The 20,356-nt window shown below is 41.7% G+C and overlaps 1 protein-coding gene across 4 annotated transcripts in view; it reads left to right on the top strand.

Moving 5' to 3' along the window:
• Positions 1 to 20,356, top strand: part of garem2 (GRB2 associated regulator of MAPK1 subtype 2) — a 322,420-nt gene that overhangs the window by 263,314 nt on the left and 38,750 nt on the right. For all 4 annotated transcript variants that reach the window (XM_087976894.1, XM_043675852.2, XM_043675871.2 and 1 more), the window contains one exon: positions 11,926 to 12,095. In XM_087976894.1, the coding sequence (XP_087833020.1) occupies positions 11,926 to 12,095 (170 nt within the window). The remainder of the gene's footprint in view (positions 1 to 11,925; positions 12,096 to 20,356) is intronic.

Here is a 20,356-nt window from a genome sequence, read left to right as displayed (position 1 = left end):
CAACCCTCCAGGAAATTCCAGGAGCTCCTGGGAATTTTGTTTAAACAGATTACTGCTTTAGCAGTCCCAAAGTAAAAACTTGAACAGAAAATAATCATAGCAGTTTAGGACTTGAGTATTTCTGGAAAAGGTCACATTTTTGTTGAAATTTTTCATTTTGTACTCATCAGGACAATTAGCAAGAGAGTTGACATTTTGGGCAAGATCTGAGTCCTGAAGAAGGGTCCCATCTGAAATGCTGACTATCTTGCTCCTTGGATGCTGCCTGACCTGCTGTGCCTTTTCCAGCGCCATACTTTATCAATTCTGACTTCTCCAGCATCTGCAAACCCCAACATCTGTCTCCTCATCAGGACAATTTACAGCAAAATTCTAATGTAAAAGGAAAGCAATTTTTATGGTATTAACGCCTGTGTATAATTTACCGTATCACTTTGTTTCTTATAAATTTTCCTGATGCAGGACAAACAGCTTCACAATTTCCTTTTAACAAAATTAAAATATTGGTAAATGGAAAAAGGCTGGAAGTTACATTATAACTCCACGAATATACCCGACCAGAGTCAGTAATTCTATAAGGTGGTGAAAGTAAAATCTTTCAATATTTTTAAAGCAGAGGTGGATAGATGTATTGTTCAGCAAGGGCGCAAAATGTTATCTTTGACCGGCTTGAAAGGATATTGGAGCAGGAGGGGGAGAATCCAGTTGTTGTGGTCTACGTTGGGACTAACAACATAGGCAAAGCTAGGAAGGAGGATTATCAAGCACTAAGAACGAAATTAAGGAAGGTGCTAAAGGGTTATAATCTCCAGATTACTGCCAGATCCTCATGCAAATTGGCTTAGGGATAAGAGAGTTAGAGAAGTAAACATGTAGCTAAGGGAGTGGTGTGGGAAAGAGGAGTTCCATTTCATGGGGTATTGGCATCAGTTTTGGAACAGGAGGGATCTGTACCAACGGGACAGTGTCCACCTGAACCGATCTGGAACCAGTGTTCTAGTGAAAAGGATAAATAGGATGGTGACTAGGATTTTAAATGAGTCAGTCGAGGGAAGGAAAGGGGAAAATGACAGGAAGTATGATGGTAAATGAAAAAGGTAAGCAGCAGGTTAGCATGTGTTTTCTTTTATTCATTCACAGGATGAGTGCGTCGCTGGCTAGCCTAGCATTTATTGCCCATCCCTAATTGCCCAGGGGGCAGTTGAGAGTCAACCACATTGCTGTCGGTCTGGAGTCACATGTAAGCCAGACCAGGTAAGGATGACAGTTTCCTTCCATAAAGGGCATTGGTGAACCAGATGGGCTTTTACAACAATGGATTCTTAGTCTTCATTCGACTCTTAATTCCAGATTTTTTATCGCATTCAAATTCCACCATCTGCCATGGAGGGATTCAGTCCTGGGTCCCCAGAACGTTATCTGGGTCTGGATTAACAGTCCAGTGATAATACCACCAGGCCATTGCCTCCCTTCAGGAGTATACAGGAGGGTTTAACTACAAGGCAGACTATGAAAGAAGTAAAAAGGAAGGATAACTCAGGAGATATTATTAAAGACGCTGAAAATCATGAGGGTATGAAAACTAGCATAAGAGCTCATAGCATTCAGGTAACAAGATTGATGAGTTAATGGCACGAATCATCGTGACTGAATATGATTTAGTAGCCATTATGAAGACATGGTTACAGGATAGTCACAATTGGGAGTTAAATATCCAGGGGTATCAGACTATTTGGAAGGACAGACAGGAAGGTAAGGGGGGTGGAGTAGCTCTGATATTCAAGACAACATCAGGGTGGTGCTGTACCAAAAGAGATGGCGGGCAAAATAGCAAGTGTACTTGTGATAATTTTCCAAAATTCACTGGACTCTGGGGCAGTCCCAGCAGATTGGAAAACAGTAAATATGACACCACTGTTTAAAAAGGGAGGTAGACAAAAGGTGGGAAATTATAGACCAGTTAGCTTAACTTCTGTAGTGGGGAAGATGCTTGAGTCTACTATTAAGGAATAAATAGCAAGGTATTTCGATAGAAATTGTCCCCTTGGGCAGTCACAGCATGGGTTCAAGAAGGACAGGTCATGTTTAACTAATCTTTTGGAATTCCATGAAGACATTACAAGCAAGGTGGTTAACGAGGAACCAGTAGATGCGTGTACCTAGATGTCCAAAAGGCTTTCGACAAGGTGCCGCACAAGAGGCAGCTGCATAAGATAAAGATGCATGGCATTACGGGTGAAGTATTAGCATGGATAGAGGATTGGTTGACTAACAAGAAGCAAAGAATGGGGATAAATGAGTGTTATTCTGGTTGGCAATCAGTAACTAGTGGTGTACCTCAGGGATCACAATTATTCACAATTTATATAGATGATTTGGAGTTGGACCATGTGTAGTGTGTCAAAGTTTGCGGATGACACTAAGATGAGTGACAGTGCAGAGGACTGTGAGACTTTGCAGAGGAACATAGAGCATTTAAATGAGTGGACAAAGGTCTGGCAGATGGAGTACAATGTTAATAAATATGAAACCATCCATTTTGGTAGGTGTGACAGTAAAAAGAATTATTACTTGAATGGTATAAAGTTGCAGCATGCTGCTATGCAGAGGGACCTGGGTGTCCTTGTGCGTGAATCACAGAAGGTTAGTCTGCAGGTACAACAGGTAAGTAGGAAGGCAAATGAAAATTTGTCTTGCATTGCTAAATGGATTGAGTTTAAAAGCAGGGAGGTAATGTTACAGCTGTACAAGGTGCTGGGGAGGCCACACCTGGAGTACTGTGTGCAGTTTTGGTCTCCTTACTTGAGAAAGGAGGTACTGGCAATAGAGGAGGTCCTGAGGAGGTTCACTAAGTTTATTCCATAGTTGGGAGGGGAGGGTTGGCTTATGAGGAGAGACCTAATAGAGTGGGATCATATTCATTAGAATTTAGAAGAATGAGGAGGGATCTTGCAGAAACATATAAAATAATGACGGGAATAGATAAGATAGAAGTAGAGAGGATGTTTCCACTGGCAGGAGAAACTAGGACGAGAGGGTGTATCCTCAAAATTAGGGGGAGCAGATTTAGGGCTGAATTGAGAAGGAACATCTTTGCCCAGAGGGTTGTGAATCTATGGAATTCCTCATTCAGTGAAGTTGTTGACACTACTTCAGTAGATGTTTTTAAAGCTAAGATAGATAATTCTTTGAACAATAAAGGAATTAAGGGTTACGGCGAGTGGGCTGAGCCCACAAAAAGATCAGCCATGACTTTATTGAATGGAGGAGCAGGGTTGAAGGGCCAGATGGCCTACTCCTGCTCCTAATTCTTGTATTCTTATGTTCAATGTGGCACCCAGCCATAAGAGATATTGAGACTAGGAAAAGGTCGGTTTCAAGGAGCATCTTAATGAAGGGAAGAAGGACAGAGAGGTTTGTGGAGGAAATTGCAACATTTATGATCCAGACAGCTGAAAATCCTTGACTTTGCCTTGTATATTTGGTAATTCATAAAAATCCTGACATTCCCTACTTAGCATCATCATCAGAGCATAATTATTAAAATTGCTGATGTAAGAACTTTATCACCCCTTCTCAAAATAACTGGAGATATACAGTAAATGTGACTTTGCAAATAATTTTGTCTGTATGAAAATATCATGCCTCTTATTAGCCTAGTAGTGTGGTATATCATGTCAGTGATGCTATCTCTTGGTGGAGGAGTAATATAGATTCTTATAGAATACAGAGGAAGACACGACTGTCTCAACCTCAATATGTTGTAGGGTGTTCACCACAGGAAGCTTTAAGAGATGACTTTACTTAAGTTAAATAGATAAACTTACTACAGATTTAACCCTCTGAAAAATAGATCCTGGAATATTTGGGCTATTTTTGAGCTTTAATGCCCCACAGTTCCAAAGTGAAGAATATAGGCAGGTTGCCTACTCCCAGATCTTTACCAGCAGTGTTGATGAAGATAAGAATTTAGAGAGGTCTTTTTTTTCTCTCTCTCACTTGTGAAGATGCTGAATATTGCTTGAAATACTGTAGAACCAAAAGAACTTAATTCACCATTTTAACATGTGGAACTAGACAGTTTTGGCTGTGATTTGGCTATAGACCTAAAGAAACAGAAATTGACTGAGGATGGGATGAGATTTAAACCATTGCAAAACCATATTACTAAGTTATCAGCAACCCAACATGCAACAAATGCTATTTAATAATTTTTAAACTACAAATGACATACATTGGCATTGTAACATTTAAACTTATATTCTGTTTTTATTTAGAAGAAGTCAGTCAATCTTTCATGTACACTTAAGAATATAGGTAAGTGCAGTTTCTGGATACAAATATATCTGGTTTTCCCAATCTCTCATCTGACTGGTGGAGGAAGACTTGATTTCTGAAATGAACTATTGAACAGTGGAAAATTTGGTGTATTCAAAATAGATTACATGGAGTGAAAACAGAAAATACAGGAAATTCTCTGTAGGTTGGGTAGCATTGGTGGAAGAAGAAAGAATTAATGTCTCTAGTCAATGACCTTTTATTTTTATTTCATATTCACCATCTGCAGTATTTGCTTTGGTATTAGTTTGATGGAGTATATTTAAAGCTTCACACAAAGTGCTAAAGGAAAGAAGGTGAATATTTGTCTGGAAATATTGACCTTCATAAATGATTGGCAAACAGAGATGCAGGACAACATTGTTTAAGGAATACAAGGTTTAAGCATTTTGGTCATGTGCAACATTTCGGCTGCCAGTTAACTGTTGTGAGTACAGAAGCTGTTCCTGTGGGAAGTACTTAACTTGCAGCTGTCTTTTGCTGTAAGATAGGACCATCTCTGCCCACTGACAAATTGCTTTCTGTATCCGGCATGTTAAATAATTTATGCCACTTTCATTGTTTTTAATACCAGTAACAAGAAACGGAAATGTAATCCAGCCTCTCACCAAAAAACCATAAGTGGCTGTAATCTCCTTTTAGGCTTGTCTGCATTTCCTAGTTGCATGAATCGTTCAAATATCTATTCACTCATTAGTAAAGGTATTAATATTTTAATATATGTACAAATAATTCCCAAGCATTGTAATGTTGATTTACTTTCTTACCTATTGTAGTCAGAAAGCAAACACGAGCAGCACAAATTGATGAGGATGCAATTTATTTTTGCAAGGGATTTAAAAATATTAATGTACAGAATAGGATATTAGGTTATTACTTCCCAGATTATTGTTTCCTTATTTGAACTAGGTGAGTAGGTTTTACCTAGTGTTCATGCTTTCATCAGTTGGTACAAACCTGAAGTAAATGAAGGAACTTCAATCGATTGTTGTAGGCTTCATAAGCAGAGGGTACAAAAATTTTGTTTTCCCAGTTTAGTCAAACCTGAGTGATGAGAAGGCACCTACAATAAGTTGTATATTAAGTATATGTAATGCAATTCACATCAAAAACAGGAATATGAGAGACATATTCAGCAATGCTAAGGATCACAGTAAGTGGAAGTATCTTATGAAAGTTTTTGTCTTGTTAATGGCAATCAGGTGCAGAGTCGCTGGCCTGAACCCAACAAAATTTGAACCAAGTCTGCACCACTACTTTAGTTCATGCACTATTGATGCTAGGGCTGATTCCATTAAGATATGCACTGGAAATGCAGGTAACAATCAGAATACATGCTGTGCATGTCTATATGCAATTGATCAGTCAATACCTCAAAGTAGAAGACAAACTATAACATCCTGTCCCAAGGGCAAGTGATCAGAAGACAAGTGCATATGAATTGCAATTACCTTGTTAAACATGCCAAATTTATCAAAATAATTTATTACTCATAACCTATGCTCAGTACCAGGAAAATGCTGCAAACCTACATTATTTGACTCATAACTGTTTAAAAAGTATTGGGACTTCAAATCTTAATTGGAAGTATGAGAGTAAATTTCAACTTAAGAGTCCAAAGTAATATAGGCATTGTGTAATTTCAGAGGATATTAAAAATGAGTGATCAATGTTTGTGCGAAGATTTGTAGCTCGGGTGCTCGTTGCTGTGGTTCTGTTCGCCGAGCTGGAAGTTTTTGTTGCAAACGTTTCGTCCCCTGGCTAAGCGACATCATCAGTGCTTGGGAGCCTCCTGCGAAGCGCTTCTTTGATGTTTCCTCCGGTGTTTATAGTGGTCTGTCCCTGCCGCTTCCGGTTGTCAGTTTTAGCTGTCCGCTGTAGTGGTTGGTATATTGGGTCCAGGTCGATGTGTTTGTTGATGGAGTTTGTGGATGAATGCCATGCCTCTAGGAATTCCCTGGCTGTTCTCTGTCTGGCTTGCCCTATGATAGTAGTGTTGTCCCAGTCGAATTCATGTTGCTTGTTGTCTGCATGTGTGGCTACTAAGGATAGCTGGTCGTGTCGTTTCGTGGTTAGTTAATGTTCATGTATGCGGATTGTTAGCTTTCTTCCTGTTTGTCCTATATAGTGTTTAGTGCAGTCCTTGCATGGTATTTTGTACATCAAAGAAGCACTTCGCAGGAGGCTCCCAAGCACTGATGATGTCGCCTAGCCAGGGGACGAAACGTTTGCAACAAAAACTTCCAGCTCGGCGAACAGAACCACAGCAAAAATGAGTGAATATTGTGAAGGGCTAATTGATTTGCACTACTCTTTTTATCCCCAGATTGCAAATGCAAATCTCCATTTTACCTTTTACTGAATTAAACTTAGTCTTACTACCTGAAATTGTTATGTTTCACATTCAGGCAACTTTCCTTACCATAACTTTTCTAGTAGACTCCGTATTTTCCTTCCCTCCCCCTTCCCCATTTTCTATTCATAGGTGTTTGTCCAGAAGTACTTCATGGAATAATGGGTATGCTGTTGCTGAAATTACTGTGTTTGTTGGCTCTGGATAAGCAAGAGGACATTCAAAAAAGGCAAAATAGAGAGTGAAGTGTGCTTATTCCTTAGGCAGTCATGATATCTCAATGATCACCTGCTACGCAATGTATAGTAGCCATGGAGCACCAACTTGATGATAGAAAGGGAAGAGAAATTAATCTCAGGCTCAGCACTAGCCAGTCAAGAAGCTCTGGGAAGACATGAAGATGTTTCTCAAAGTTGCATTAAAAAGTGACTGTATTGCATTTGAAGTTCAAAGGCATGTAATGATCAACTTCAATAAGCAGAATTAGGCTATTCAGCCCTTTGAGTCAGCTCCATCATTCAATTATGGCTGATATGTTTCTCAAGGCGAAAGTAAGGACTGCAGATGCTGGAAAAGCACCACACTCTTACTCTGATATGTTTCTCAATCCCATTCTTCTCCCTTTTCCCATGACTTTTTATCCCCTTACTAATCAAGAATCTATCAATTTCTGTCTTAAAAGCACTCATTGATGTGGAAGCGAATTACACAGATTTACCACCTTCTGGAGAAGAAATTCTTCAGTCCTAAGCGGTCTTGCCTTCGTTCTGAGGCTGTGCCCTCGGGTCCTAGTCTCTCCTACAAGTGGAAAAATCAACTCCATGTTCATTCTATCCACGCCTCTCAGTATTCTGAAGCTTCCATGAGACCACCACTCATCTTTCTAAACTGTGTCAGCCCCAGAGTCCTCAACTACTCCTCTTATTATTTTCAATTATAATTTTTATTTCACAGAAATGTTGGCCCTGATACAAGCCTGGGAGAGAAATTCATGCCTGGCATTCAACTGCATTTATGGAGCTTTAACCCAAAGCAATGCAGGTTTTTTTTAAAAAAGGGCTTCCCTGTGTGAGAGCCAGCCTAATTGACAGGCTTGGTTCTTGTTGGGAGAGAATTTCTGGAGAAGAGACAGCAGACCAAGAATAAGTTAGTTTGCACTGATTGTGAGAGGGGCAAAGTGGATACAGTGTGATTTGGACAAAGAATGATCATTTCATGACAGAGTTGATTGACATGGCATTCTGAATAGAATATTGCAGTTGTTATTTTCATGTTTTTACTTACATATAAATAATTACCATCCTTACAACAACTGGTCATTCATCAAATAAGGTCTTCTTCCTCCCTCAGCTGTAACGTGATCTATTTTATAGAAACTGGGGTTTGGCACTGGTACTGCAGCTGTCATTTTGAACTGTACTGGATTCCATAGAACATAGAACATTACAGCGGAGTACAGGCTCTTTGGTCCTCGATGTTGCGCCACCCTGTGGACCCAATCTGAAGCCCATCGGACCTACACTATTCCATTCTCGTCCATATGCCTATCTAATGACCATTGAAATGCCCCTAAAGTTGACGAGTGTGCACCTGTTGCAGGCAGTGCATTCCACGTCCCTACTACTCTCTGAGTAAAGAAACTACCCCTGACATCTGTCCTATATCTATCACCCTGGAAATGTGTTGCTGGAAAAGCGCAGCAGGTCAGGCAGCATCCAGGGAACAGGAGAATCGACGTTTCGGGCATAAGCCCTTCTTCAGGAATGAGGAAAGTTTGTCCAGCAGACTAAGATAAAAGGTAGGGAGGAGGGACTTGGGGGAGGGGCGTCGGAAATGTGATAGGTGGAAAGAGGTCAAGGTGAGGGTGATAGGTCAGACTGGGGTGGGGGCGGAGAGGTCGGGAAGAAGATCTCAGGTTAGGAAGGCGGTGCTGAATTTGATGGATTTGACTGAGACAGGGTGGGGGGAGGGGAAATGAGGAAACTGGTGAAATCCGAGTTCATCCCTTGTGGTTGGAGGGTTCCTAGCCGGAAGATGAGGCGCTCTTCCTCCAACCGTCGTTTTGTTGTGGTCTGACGATGGAGGAGTCCAAAGACCTGCATATCCTTGGTGGAGTGGGAGGGGGAATTGAAATGTTGAGCTACAGGGTGGTTGGGTTGGTTGGTCCGGGTGTCCCACCCTGTAGCTCAACATGGTTGGAGGCTAGGAACCCTCCAACCACAAGGGATGAACTCGGATTTCACCAGTTTCCTCATTTCCCCTCCCCCCACCCTGTCTCAGTCAAATCCATCAAATTCAGCACCGCCTTCCTAACCTGAGATCTTCTTCCCGACCTCTCCGCCCCCACCCCAGTCTGACCTATCACCCTCACCTTGACCTCTTTCCACCTATCACATTTCCGATGCCCCTCCCCCAAGTCCCTCCTCCCTACCTTTTATCTTAGCCTGCTGGACAAACTTTCCTCATTCCTGAAGAAGGGCTTATGCCCGAAACGTCGATTCTCCTGTTCCCTGGATGCTGCCTGACCTGCTGCGCTTTTCCAGCAACACATTTTCAGCTCTGATCTCCAGCATCTGCAGACCTCACTTTCTCCTCCTATATCTATCACCCCTCAATTTAAAGCTATGCCACCTCATGCTAGCTATCACCATCCTAGGAAAAAGGCTCTCCCTGTCCACCCTATCTAACCCTCTGATTATCTTATATGTCTCTATTAAGTCACCTCTCAACCTTCTTGTCTGTAACGAAAACATCCTCACGTCCCTCAGCCTTTCCTCATAAGACATTCCCTTCATACCAGGCAACATCCTGGTAAATCTCCTCTGAATTCTTTCTGAAGCTTCCACATCTTCCTATAATGCGGTGACCTGAACTGCACGCAATATTTCAAGTGCGGCCAGACCAGAGTCTAGTACAGCTGCAGCATGACCTCGTGGCTCCGAAACTCGATCCTTCTACTAATAAAACCTAACACGCCCGTATACCTTCTTAACAGCTCTATCAAACTGGGTGGCAACTTTGAGGGATCTATGAATATGGATACCGAGATCTCTCTGCTCATCTATACTACCAAGAATCTTACCATTAGCCCAGTACTCTGTATTCCTGTTACTGCTTCCAAAGTGAATCACCTCACACTTTTCTGCATTAAACTCAATTTGCCACCTCTCAGCCCAGCTCTGCAGCTTGTCTGTGTCCCCTCTGTAACCTGTAATATCCATCTGCACTGTCCATAACTCCACCGACCTTAGTGTCATCCACAAATATATTAACCCATCCTTTTACACCTTCATCCAGGTCATTTATAAAAATGACAAACAGCTGTGGACCCAAAACAGATCCTTGCGGTACACCACTAGAAACTGAACTCCAGGATTAACATTTCCCATCAATCACAACCCTCTGTCATCTTTCATCTAGCCAATTTCTGATCCAAACCGCTAAATCACCCTCAATCCCATGCCTCCGTATTTTGTGCAGTAGCCTACTGTGAGGAACCTTACCAAACACCTTACTGAAATCCATATACACCACATCGACGACTTTACCCTCATCCACCTGTTTAGTCTCCTTCTCAAATAACTCAATAAGGTTTGTGAGGCATGGCCTACCCTTTATAAAACTGTGTTGACTATCCCTAATCAACTTATTCCTATCGAGATGATTATAAACATTTCTCCAACACTTTACCTACACCTGAAGTAAGGCTCACTGGTCTATAATTACCAGGGTTGTCGCTACTCCCCTTCTTGAACACGGGAACAATATTTGCTATCCTCCAGTCTTCTGGTACTATTCCTGTAGACAATGACAACATAAAAATCAAAGCCAAAGGCTCAGCAATCTCCTCCTTGGCTTTCCAGAGAATCCTAGGATAAATCCCATCCATCCCAGGGGATTTATCTATCTTCACACTTTCCAGAATTTTCAACACCACCTCCTGGTGAACTTCAATCCCATCTAGCCCAATAGCCTGTTTCTTAGCATTCTGCTCGACAACATTGTCTTTTTCCATTGCGAATACTGATGGAAGATATTCATTTAGTGCTTCCCTTATCTCTTCTGACTCCACACACAACTTCCCACCACTGTCCTTGATTGGCCCTAATCTTACTCTCATCATTCTTTTATCCCTTATATACCTATAGAAAGCTTTAGAGTTTCCCTGATCCTATCCGCCAACAACTTCTCATGTCCCTTCCTCGCTCGTCATAGCTCTCTCTTTTGGTCTTTCTTGGCTACCCTGTAACTCTCAATCACCCTAAGTGAGCCTTCACATCTCACCCTAACACTTCCATGGAAGTGTCTAAACTTTTGCAGCACAGAAAGAGGCCATTCAACCTAACAGATCCAAGTCAATGCTGTGTTCCCCTTATATCTGCTCACATTTTACTTGATCTCACTCTATCAAACATAGCCTTCTATTTCTTTCTCCCTCAGCTGCTTAATTAGGTGTCCTTAGAATCCATTCAAAAGTACACAATCTTCCAAACCTTTCCAGGAATTAATACCCAGCCAATAAATGCCTCATAATTTAGCATCATCTGTAAATAATTCTCATGTGATTCTGATTTGGGGTTCTGCAGCAGTGTTGTTTTTAGCACATTTATTTCAGAAAATCATATAGGTTGTTCAAGTTCTACTTGAGAATCGCAAATTAGTCAGTGAAAATTTTGACACGTTTTATCAGTAACAGTAATTGACCATGATTGCTGTGTTAATCAATGGCTTTGATTCATTTTAAAGCATTGATTTGTGTGCCTATTTATTGCTAGTTATGAATATTGCAAGTTTTATAATCTTGGCTGATTTGTATTTTCAAATGTAAGTTGATAACATACAGGGGTTAGCTATGGAAGATCATTAAATACATTTTTTGACATGTCATGTTGAAGCTCTGATTTTAAACCTCTCTTCAACACAAGTGCTTCCTTATCATTCAATACTGTGAATAGTGTGGAAATATATTGCTAAGGTCATGATCTGAAATGGTAGAGTATGTTTGAGCAACTGAATGACTTCATCATCTTCCTATCAAACTAATGCTATTAATTTGACAGTTAGAATGTGTCAAGTCAGCTGAAATGGTCTGATTGCCTTATGTGATGACTTCTGATTTCATTGTATAATTGAATTAGCGAAATAGTAGCATTCAAACACAGATCAACAGAAACTTGTTCTGCACTGTGTTTAAATCTTGATATATGCCATGTTTCACTGTTTTCTTTTGTTAGGTGAAGGAGGAATGCCGTCTTCTAAATGCTCCTCCTATTCCTCCAAGGGGTGCTAAAAGTGTTCCTACTCCAAGCCCTCCGGTTCCTCCTCGATTTGCAAAGACCCAGCTCCAACAAGCTCATTCACCAAGCCCTAGTCTGTCCTATTACTCATCTGGTCTTCATGAGATGTAAGTGAAATAGCTATAAATAATGAATGAAAACTTTGTAGGATTTTGTGGGTGATTGATTTTTCTTAATTAAAAAAAAAGTTTAATCCATCATCATTCAGGAAATGAATTCCCCCTTCCCTTCTTTATCATTAATAAAGCATTAATATATACATATGTTATCTTCCTAACCATCCATATATTATTCAAAAATCTTTCACGTGTCCTGTCCATGAACCTAATATTTTTTTGGCACCATTTTGGCTAATTAATTTTGTCAATGTTTAAAACTGAAGGTACCAATGTAATTACTTTTTGATGGTATTTCTCCATATAATTATCAGTTTTCACTGTTTACCAATAAGCCACCAAGGAATTTAAAATGCTTTTTTGAGAAAAAGTCCACTTTTGCATAATTGAGATTTCTGAAGATAGATTTTAGATAAAATCCAGAAAAAATGCATATTTCACAATTAAATCATTAATTAGTTACATTTTTCTGTGTCTTTTATTCCCTCCTTTCACATTTTTACTTCTAAGCCTCAACATGCCTCCAAATTTGAACTTTATCTGGACTACTTTTCCTGAAAATTTGGCAGAAGTGTTCTGAGTGAGCACAGCTTGCAGAATTCCCTAAAGTACATTAGTACATTTCAGCGTTGAAAAATGTAGCCTCTAAGATAGGAAAGAACTTAAGCAAGGAATTAGAAGGGCTAAAAGGGGTCGTGAAAAGTAATTAGCAAACAGGATTAAAGAAAATCCAAAAGATTTTTATGCATTTATAAAAAGCAAGAGGGTAGCCGGGAAAGGATTAGACCACTAAAGGACAAAGGAGAAGATTCATGTGTGGAGCCAGCAAAGATGGGTGAGGTCTTAAATGAGTCCTTTGTTTCTGTATTCACCAAAGAGAAGGAATTGTTGGAGGATGATCTCCGGGGCGGGAGTGTCGAATTTCTAAGCCAAATTGCTATTAAAAAGGAAGGGATGTTGTGCAACATGAAAAGTATGAAGGTAGATAAGTCCCTGGCTCCTGATGGGATCTATCCCAGAATGTTGAGGAAGGCAAGAGAACCAATTGCTGTAGCATTGACAGACATCTTTGTATTCTCTTTGGTCACAAGTGAGGTCCCAGGGGACTGAAGATAGCCAATGTAGTCCCATTGTTTAAGAATGGTAATAGGGATAATCCAGGACATTACAGGCCTGTGAGTCTGAAGTCGGTGATAGAGAAATTATTGGAAAAGATTCTCAGGGACAAGATCCATACGCATTTAAGAGCAAATGGACTGATTAGCGATAGACAGCATGGTTTTGTGTAGGGGAGGTCATACCTCACTAATTTGATTGAGTTTTTTTGAGAAGGTGATGAAGATGATTGATGAGGAAAAAAGCGGTTGATGTTGTCTACATGCAGCAAAGGTCCCTCATGGCAGACTGATACAAAAGATGAAGTCACATGGTTTCAGGAGTGAGCTGGCAAGATGGGTGGAGAACTGTCTTAGTCATTGTAGACCGAGGGAAGCAGTGGAATGATGCTTTTCAGAATGGAGGGCTGTGACTAATGATATTCCACAGGGATCAGTGCTGGGACCTCTACAGTTCATGATCCACACAAATAATTTGGACCATACCTTATCTAATTAGTAAGTTTGTGGGCAATACAAAGATTGGTGGAATTGTAGATAGTGAGGAGGATTGTCAGAGGATACAGTCGGATATAGATTATTTGGAGGCATGATCAGAAAAATGGCAGATAGAGTTTAATCCAGACAAATGCAAGGTGATGCATTTTGGAAAGTCAAGTACAGGTGGAAATTATACAATGACTGGCAGAATCCTTAGGAGTGCTTATATGCAGAGGGATCTGGGTGTGCAAGTCCATAGATCACTGAAGGTGATAAGGTAGATAAGGTAGTTAAAAAGGCCTGTGGCATGCTTGCCTTGATTGGAAGGGGCATTAAGTACAAGGATAGACAAGTTATTGCTGCAGTTTTATAGAACTTTTGTTAGGTCACACTTGGAATATTGCCTGCAAAGCAGGTTCTGGTCACCACGCTACCAGAAGGATATGGACTTTGGAGATGTTACAGAAAAGGTTTACCAGGCTGTTGCCTGGTATGGGGAAATTTTACCTATGCAGAAAGATTGGATAGACTGGGTTTGTTTTCACTAGAACCCAGGAGGTTGTGAGGTCACCTGATAGAAGTTTGTAAGATTGTGAATGGCATGGATAGGGTGGAAATGATGAAGCTTTTTCCCAGGGTGGAGAGGTCAATTATTACCGGACACAGGTTCAAGATACGAGGGGGGAAATTTAAAAGAGATGTGCGAGTCAAACAAAGCATGGTGAGAGCCTGGAAATCACTGCTAGAGGAGGTGGTGGAAGCAGACACAATAGCAAAGTTCAGTAAGCACCTGGATGAATACATGAATAGGAAGGGAAGAGAAGGATATGGATCCTATAAGTGATGACAGTTTTAATATGGAAGGGCAAAATTTGTCAGCTCAGGCTTGGAGGGTTGTTCCTATGCTTTGTTCTTTGTTCTCTGTTTTTCTATTGTAAAGGAATGTGTATTTAACTGGCTAGGAGGAGAAAGTGAGGTCTGCAGATGCTGGAGATCAGAGCTGAAAATGTGTTGCTGGAAAAGCGCAGCAGGTCAGGCAGCATCCAGGGAACAGGAGAATCGACGTTTCGGGCATAAGCCCTTCTTCAGGAATGAGGAAAGTTTGTCCAGCAGGCTAAGATAAAAGGTGATATTTAACTGGCTAGGCAAGCATTTATTACCCATCCCACATTGTCCCTGAGAACATGATGTGGTCTTTTAATGCATTGACTGAGCTGACATGTCATTTTTTTTAAAATAAAACTTCAAGTTATCTCAAGAATGTGACTTAAAAGAAATTCTTGGATTTACATATTAATGAACCAAAACCTTCAAACATTTCTAAAAGATGAAAGACTTGACAGCAATCTAGGTTGTTCAATACAGAGGGACTTCAATTATCCGAATGTCTCGGGCAGGAAGTATTTTATTTGGATAATCAAATGCCAGATAACACAGTTTAGCCAAGCATTAGGTCCTTGCGATTTTGTTTGAAATTCGGATAATTGACATTCGGATAATTAAAGTTTCTCTGTATATCATTTCATGTTACATGACACTGAAACTTTTACTATAAATTCTGTGACTTATGGAGGAGAATTCACCTGATGAAGGAGCAGTGCTCCCAAAGCTAGCACTTCCAAATAAACCTGTTGGACTCTAACCTGGTATTGTGTGATTTTTAACTTTGTCATGGAGAAGGTGATGGTGAACTGCTGCAGCTCTTTGGGTGTAGAAATAGCCACAATGCTGAGAGGAAGGAAGTTCCAGGATTTTGACCCAGTAGACTGAAGGAACAGTGATATATTTCCAAGTTAGGATGGTGAATGATTTGGAGGGGAACTTACAGATAGTGGTATTCCCATGTACCTGGTGCCCTTGTTCTCCTTCATGTAGCAATTGGTGGATTAGAAGGAAATTGTGCAACTTTAATGCACAGGATTAAACTAATCTCTCCTGTGCTTTCCTTATAGTTAGAAAATATAACTATTCTAATTAATGACAATGCAATTAATGACATTCAATCGGACCTGCACAGACTTAGGGTGACAAAGAGAGGTTTGGAATTTTACTTTCTGACCAAGCTGAAATTAGGAGCCTTTGAGGGCTATAGAAGGTATGGAATTGGGGAGTGGTGGCACAGTGTTCAGTGGCTTGAGATTTGCATATGCTTTGGAAGCCTGGCAATGTCAGAGGCTGAGGTTGACATGGGGTGGAGCAAATCCATCATTGCCTTCTGAAGGGCAATTAGGGAAGGGCAATAAATCCCACAAGCAAATAAAAGAAAAACATATCTTTGTGATGGGGAGGTTGGTGGGAGAATCGTATGCTATCTGAGGAAGTTGAGAGTACGGGTATATTTGTAAAGATTGTTGAGGCAGGTTAACTGGGGTCAAAGCACTCACCCCCAAGTTCAATTGGCAGTTAAAAAGGTAACTGCAATGTTAGTATTTATTTTGAGAGGGCTAGAATACAAGAGTAAGACTGGTTAGGCAATCACCTGATGAAGGAGCGGCACTCCGAAAGCTAGTGTTCTTCCAATTAAACCTGTTGGACTATAACCTGGTGTTGTGTCATTTTTAAACTTTGTACACCCCAGTCCAACACCAACATCTCCAAATTAAGACTGGTTAGACTGCATTTGGAATATTGTGAGCAGTTTCGGCCCCTTATCTAAGGAAGGATGTGCTGGCGCTAGAGGGGATCCAGAGAAACTTCACAAGAATGATCCTGGGGATAAAAGGCTTGTCTTTTGAGGAGCGGTTCAGGACTCTGGGTATGTGCTCAATGGTGTTTAGAAGGATGATGGGGAATTTGACTGAAACTTACAGAATACTGAGAGGCCTGGATGGAGTGGAAATGGAGAAGATGTTTCCATGAGCAGGAAAGACTGGAGCCAGAAGGCATTACCTCAGAATGAAGAGCAACCCTTTAAAACTGAGCTGAAGAGGAATTTCTTTCGCCAGATTATGTGAACTCATTGCAACAGAGAGCTGTGGAGGCCAATTCATTGAGTGTATTTAAGACAGATAGGGTCTTGGTTAGTATGGGGAGGAAGTGAGGACTGCAGATGTTGGCGATCAGAGTCAAAAGGTGTGGTGCTGGAAAAGCACATCTGGTCAGGCAGCATCCAAAGAGCACGAGAGTTGAGCATAAGCTCTTCATCAGGAATAAGGGAGTGGCCAAGGGGGTTGAGAGATAAATGGGAGGGGGTAGGGCTAGGGGGAAGGTAGCTGGGAATGCGATAAGCGCATGGAGGTAGGGGTGATGGTGATAGGTCAGAAAGGAGGGTGGAATGGATAGGTAGGAAGGAAGATGAACAGGGAGGACAGTTCAAGAAGGCAGTGCTGAGTTGGGGGGAGGAGAAATGAAAAAACTGTGAAATCTACCTTAATCCCATGTGGTTGGAGGGTCCCAAGGCAGTAGATGAGGCGTTCTTCCTCTGAGTGTCAGGTAGCTAGAGTTTGGTGCTGGAGGAGTCCCAGGGACTTGCATATCCTTGGCAGAGTGGAGGGAGAAGTTGAAGTGTTTGGCTACAGGGCAGTGGGGTTGTTTTTTGTGTGTGTCCCAGAGATATTCTCTGAAATGTTCCACATGTTAGCGTCCTGTCTCCCCAGTGTAGAGAAGACCATACCGAGAGTAACAGACACAGTAGATGACATGTGTGGAAGTACAGGTAAATCTCAGAGGTTTTTCCATGATGCCCCACATAGTGCAGGACGTTCATTCCACTTGGCCCTTCTGACTTGCCATCCTGCAACTCTAGAAACTATTTATTACCCTTAAGATAAGTATAGCATACTATGAAAACTTAACTAGTTATTTCTCAGAAAAAGAGAAAAAGAGAAAAAGTTCTAGAAATATAAACAAAAATAACTTCCATTTTAAAGATCAGAAATGAAACCTACTCCCCAACCAACTGCTTTCCCTGCACATGAGGTATCATGCACCATTGGTCTCAGGGCAGCAAGGTCCTTTGATCAGTGCCTTATCTCCCTTTCCTGCTCACCTCCCACTCTAGAGAATTTATTTCATGGAGAAACATAGAACATAGAAGTTTTTGTTGCAAACGTTTCGTCCCCTGTCTAGGTGACATCCTCAGTGCTTGGGAGCCTCCTGGGAAGCACTGCTGTGGTGTTTCCTCCAGCATTTATAGTGGCCTGTCCCTGCCGCTTCCGGTTATCAGTTTCAGCTGTCCGCTGTAGTGGCCGGTATATTGGGTCCAGGTCGATGTGTTTGTTAATGGAGTTTGTGGATGAGTGCCATGCTTCTAGGAATTCCCTGGCTGTTCTTTGTTTGGCTTGCCCTATAATGGTAGTGTTGTCCCAGTCGAATTCATGTTGCTTGTCGTCTGCGTGTGTGGCTACCAGGGATAGCTGGTCGTGTCGTTTCGTGGCTAGTTGATGTTCGTGGATGCGGATCGTTAGCTGCGAATTCCTAGAAGCATGGCACTCATCCACAAACTCCATCAACAACACATAGACCTGGACCCAATATACCGGCCACTACAGCGGACAGCTGAAACTGACAATCGGAAGCGGCAGGGACAGGCCACTATAAATGCTGGAGGAAACACCACAGAAGCGCTTCACAGGAGGCTCCCAAGCACTGAGGATGTCACCTAGACAGGGGACGAAACGTTTGCAACAAAAGCTTCCAGCTCGGCGAACAGAACCACAGCAACGAGCACCCGAGCTACAAATCTTCTCACAAACTTTGAATAGAACATAGAACATAGAACAATACAGCACAGAACAGGCCCTTCGGCCCACGATGTTGTGCCGAACATTTGTCCTAGCTTAAGCACCCATCCATGTACCTATCCAATTGCCACTTAAAGTTCGCCAATGATTCTGACTCTGCCACTCCCACAGGCAGCGCATTCCATGCCCCCACCACTCTCTGGGTAAAGATCCTACCCCTGACATCTCCCCTATACCTTCCATCCTTCACCTTAAATTTATGTCCCCTTGACTTAATTGAGAAAGACTCAATTAAGACAGCACTTTCTCCCTCTGCCCCAAACTCCCACTTTTACCTAAATTCTCAGTTACTTGATTATTAAATCATTATTTATTAATAATTATTTACTATCTTAATCACTTTGACCAAGTCTCCCTCACTTTGACCATACTCTTAAACAAACTTATAATGCTTGCAATCTGTTATTTTGCATTTTTTAAAAGGAAAATGTACATTCGTTATTAGAGGCTCTTGAAACTGTCATTCATCCTCACATGAATGAAATAACTGCTGTGCTGGAATCCATTAGAACCTGAAACTCATTCAATATTGATAATGGTCATAGTTGCCAAATGATAGACCGCTGTCCAGACAGGAAATAGTAAAAGTGCTCATTTAAATTTGTGAGAGTCATAGAGTCATAAAGCACAGAAACAAGCCCTTCAATCCAACACATCCATGCTGACCAAGTTTCCCAAACTAACCCAGTCCCAATTGCCTGTGTTTGGCCCATATCCTTCAAAACCTTTCCTATTCATGTATCTATCCAGCTGTCTTTTAAACAGTGTAACTGTACCCATATCCATCACTTCCTGCAGCAATTCATTCCATACATGCACCACCCTCTGAGTGAAACATTGTCCCTGGGGTCCCTTTTAAACGTTTTCCCTCTCACCTTAAACCTATGGCCTCTAGTTTTGAACTCCCCTACCCTGGGAAAAGTACCTTGGCAATAAGTATACCATTTTAGATGGGGCAGTGGGGACAGCCTACTAGGGGAAAGCCATAGTTGTCAGGTCTCTGGTACTGAGCCTGGCACTGTGGCTCAGAAGGGAAGGAGGGGAGAATAGAAAAGTGCTATTGGTAGGGGACTCAATACTTATATGGATTAACAGGAGACTTTGTGGTCAGGAACGGGACTCCCGGAAAGTATGCTGCCTCCCCAGTACCAGGGTCCGGGATGACACCGATCGGGTTTACAAGATTCTGAAGGGGGAGGGGGAGCAGCCAGAAATCATGGTACATATTGGCACCAATGATATAGCCAGGAAAGGGATTGAGAATCTGAAAAGTGACTACAGAGAGCTAGGTTGGAAGCTGAAGAGCAGGATGAGTAGAGTAGTGATCTCAGGTTTGCTACCGGTGCCACGAGACAGTGAGGTGAGGAACAGTCAGCGAATGCAGCTTAAAACGTGGCTGTGAGGCTGGTGCAGGAGGGAGGGCTTCAGATACTTAGACCATTGGGATGCCTTCTGGGGAAGGTAGGACCTGTACATGAAGGATGGGTTGCACCCGAACTAGGGGGGCATAAATGTCCTGGTGGGAGATTTGTTCCTGTGGTTCGGGAAGGTTTAAACTAGTTTGGCAAGGGGGTGGGAACCAGAGTTACATATCTGAGAGGGGGGGTATTTGTAGATGGGGCAGTGACAAGATGTAGTGAATCTATCAGGAAGGTTTGTTTCACGTGATGAAACAAAGGGATCGGTTAAAGTATGTCTGCTTTAACGCAAGGAGCCTCAGAAATAAGAGTGATGAACTTAGAGCATTGATCAGTACTTGGGACTATGATGTTGTGGCCATAACAGAGACGTGGGTTTCACAGAAGCAGGAATGGTTGCTAGATGTTTCAGGCTTTAAAACGATTAAAAAGAACAGGGAGGGTGGAAAAAGAGGAGGGGGTGCAGCATTGCTAATCAGAGTGCATCACAGCTACAG

Source organism: Chiloscyllium plagiosum, unplaced genomic scaffold (assembly GCF_037043375.1).
Source record: "Chiloscyllium plagiosum isolate Xiang-an unplaced genomic scaffold, Cpla_swu_hap1 HiC_scaffold_3, whole genome shotgun sequence".
Lineage (NCBI taxonomy): Eukaryota > Metazoa > Chordata > Chondrichthyes > Orectolobiformes > Hemiscylliidae > Chiloscyllium > Chiloscyllium plagiosum.
The sequence above is the reverse complement of the archived record's forward strand: the minus strand, read 5'-3'. Positions and strand labels throughout refer to the sequence as shown.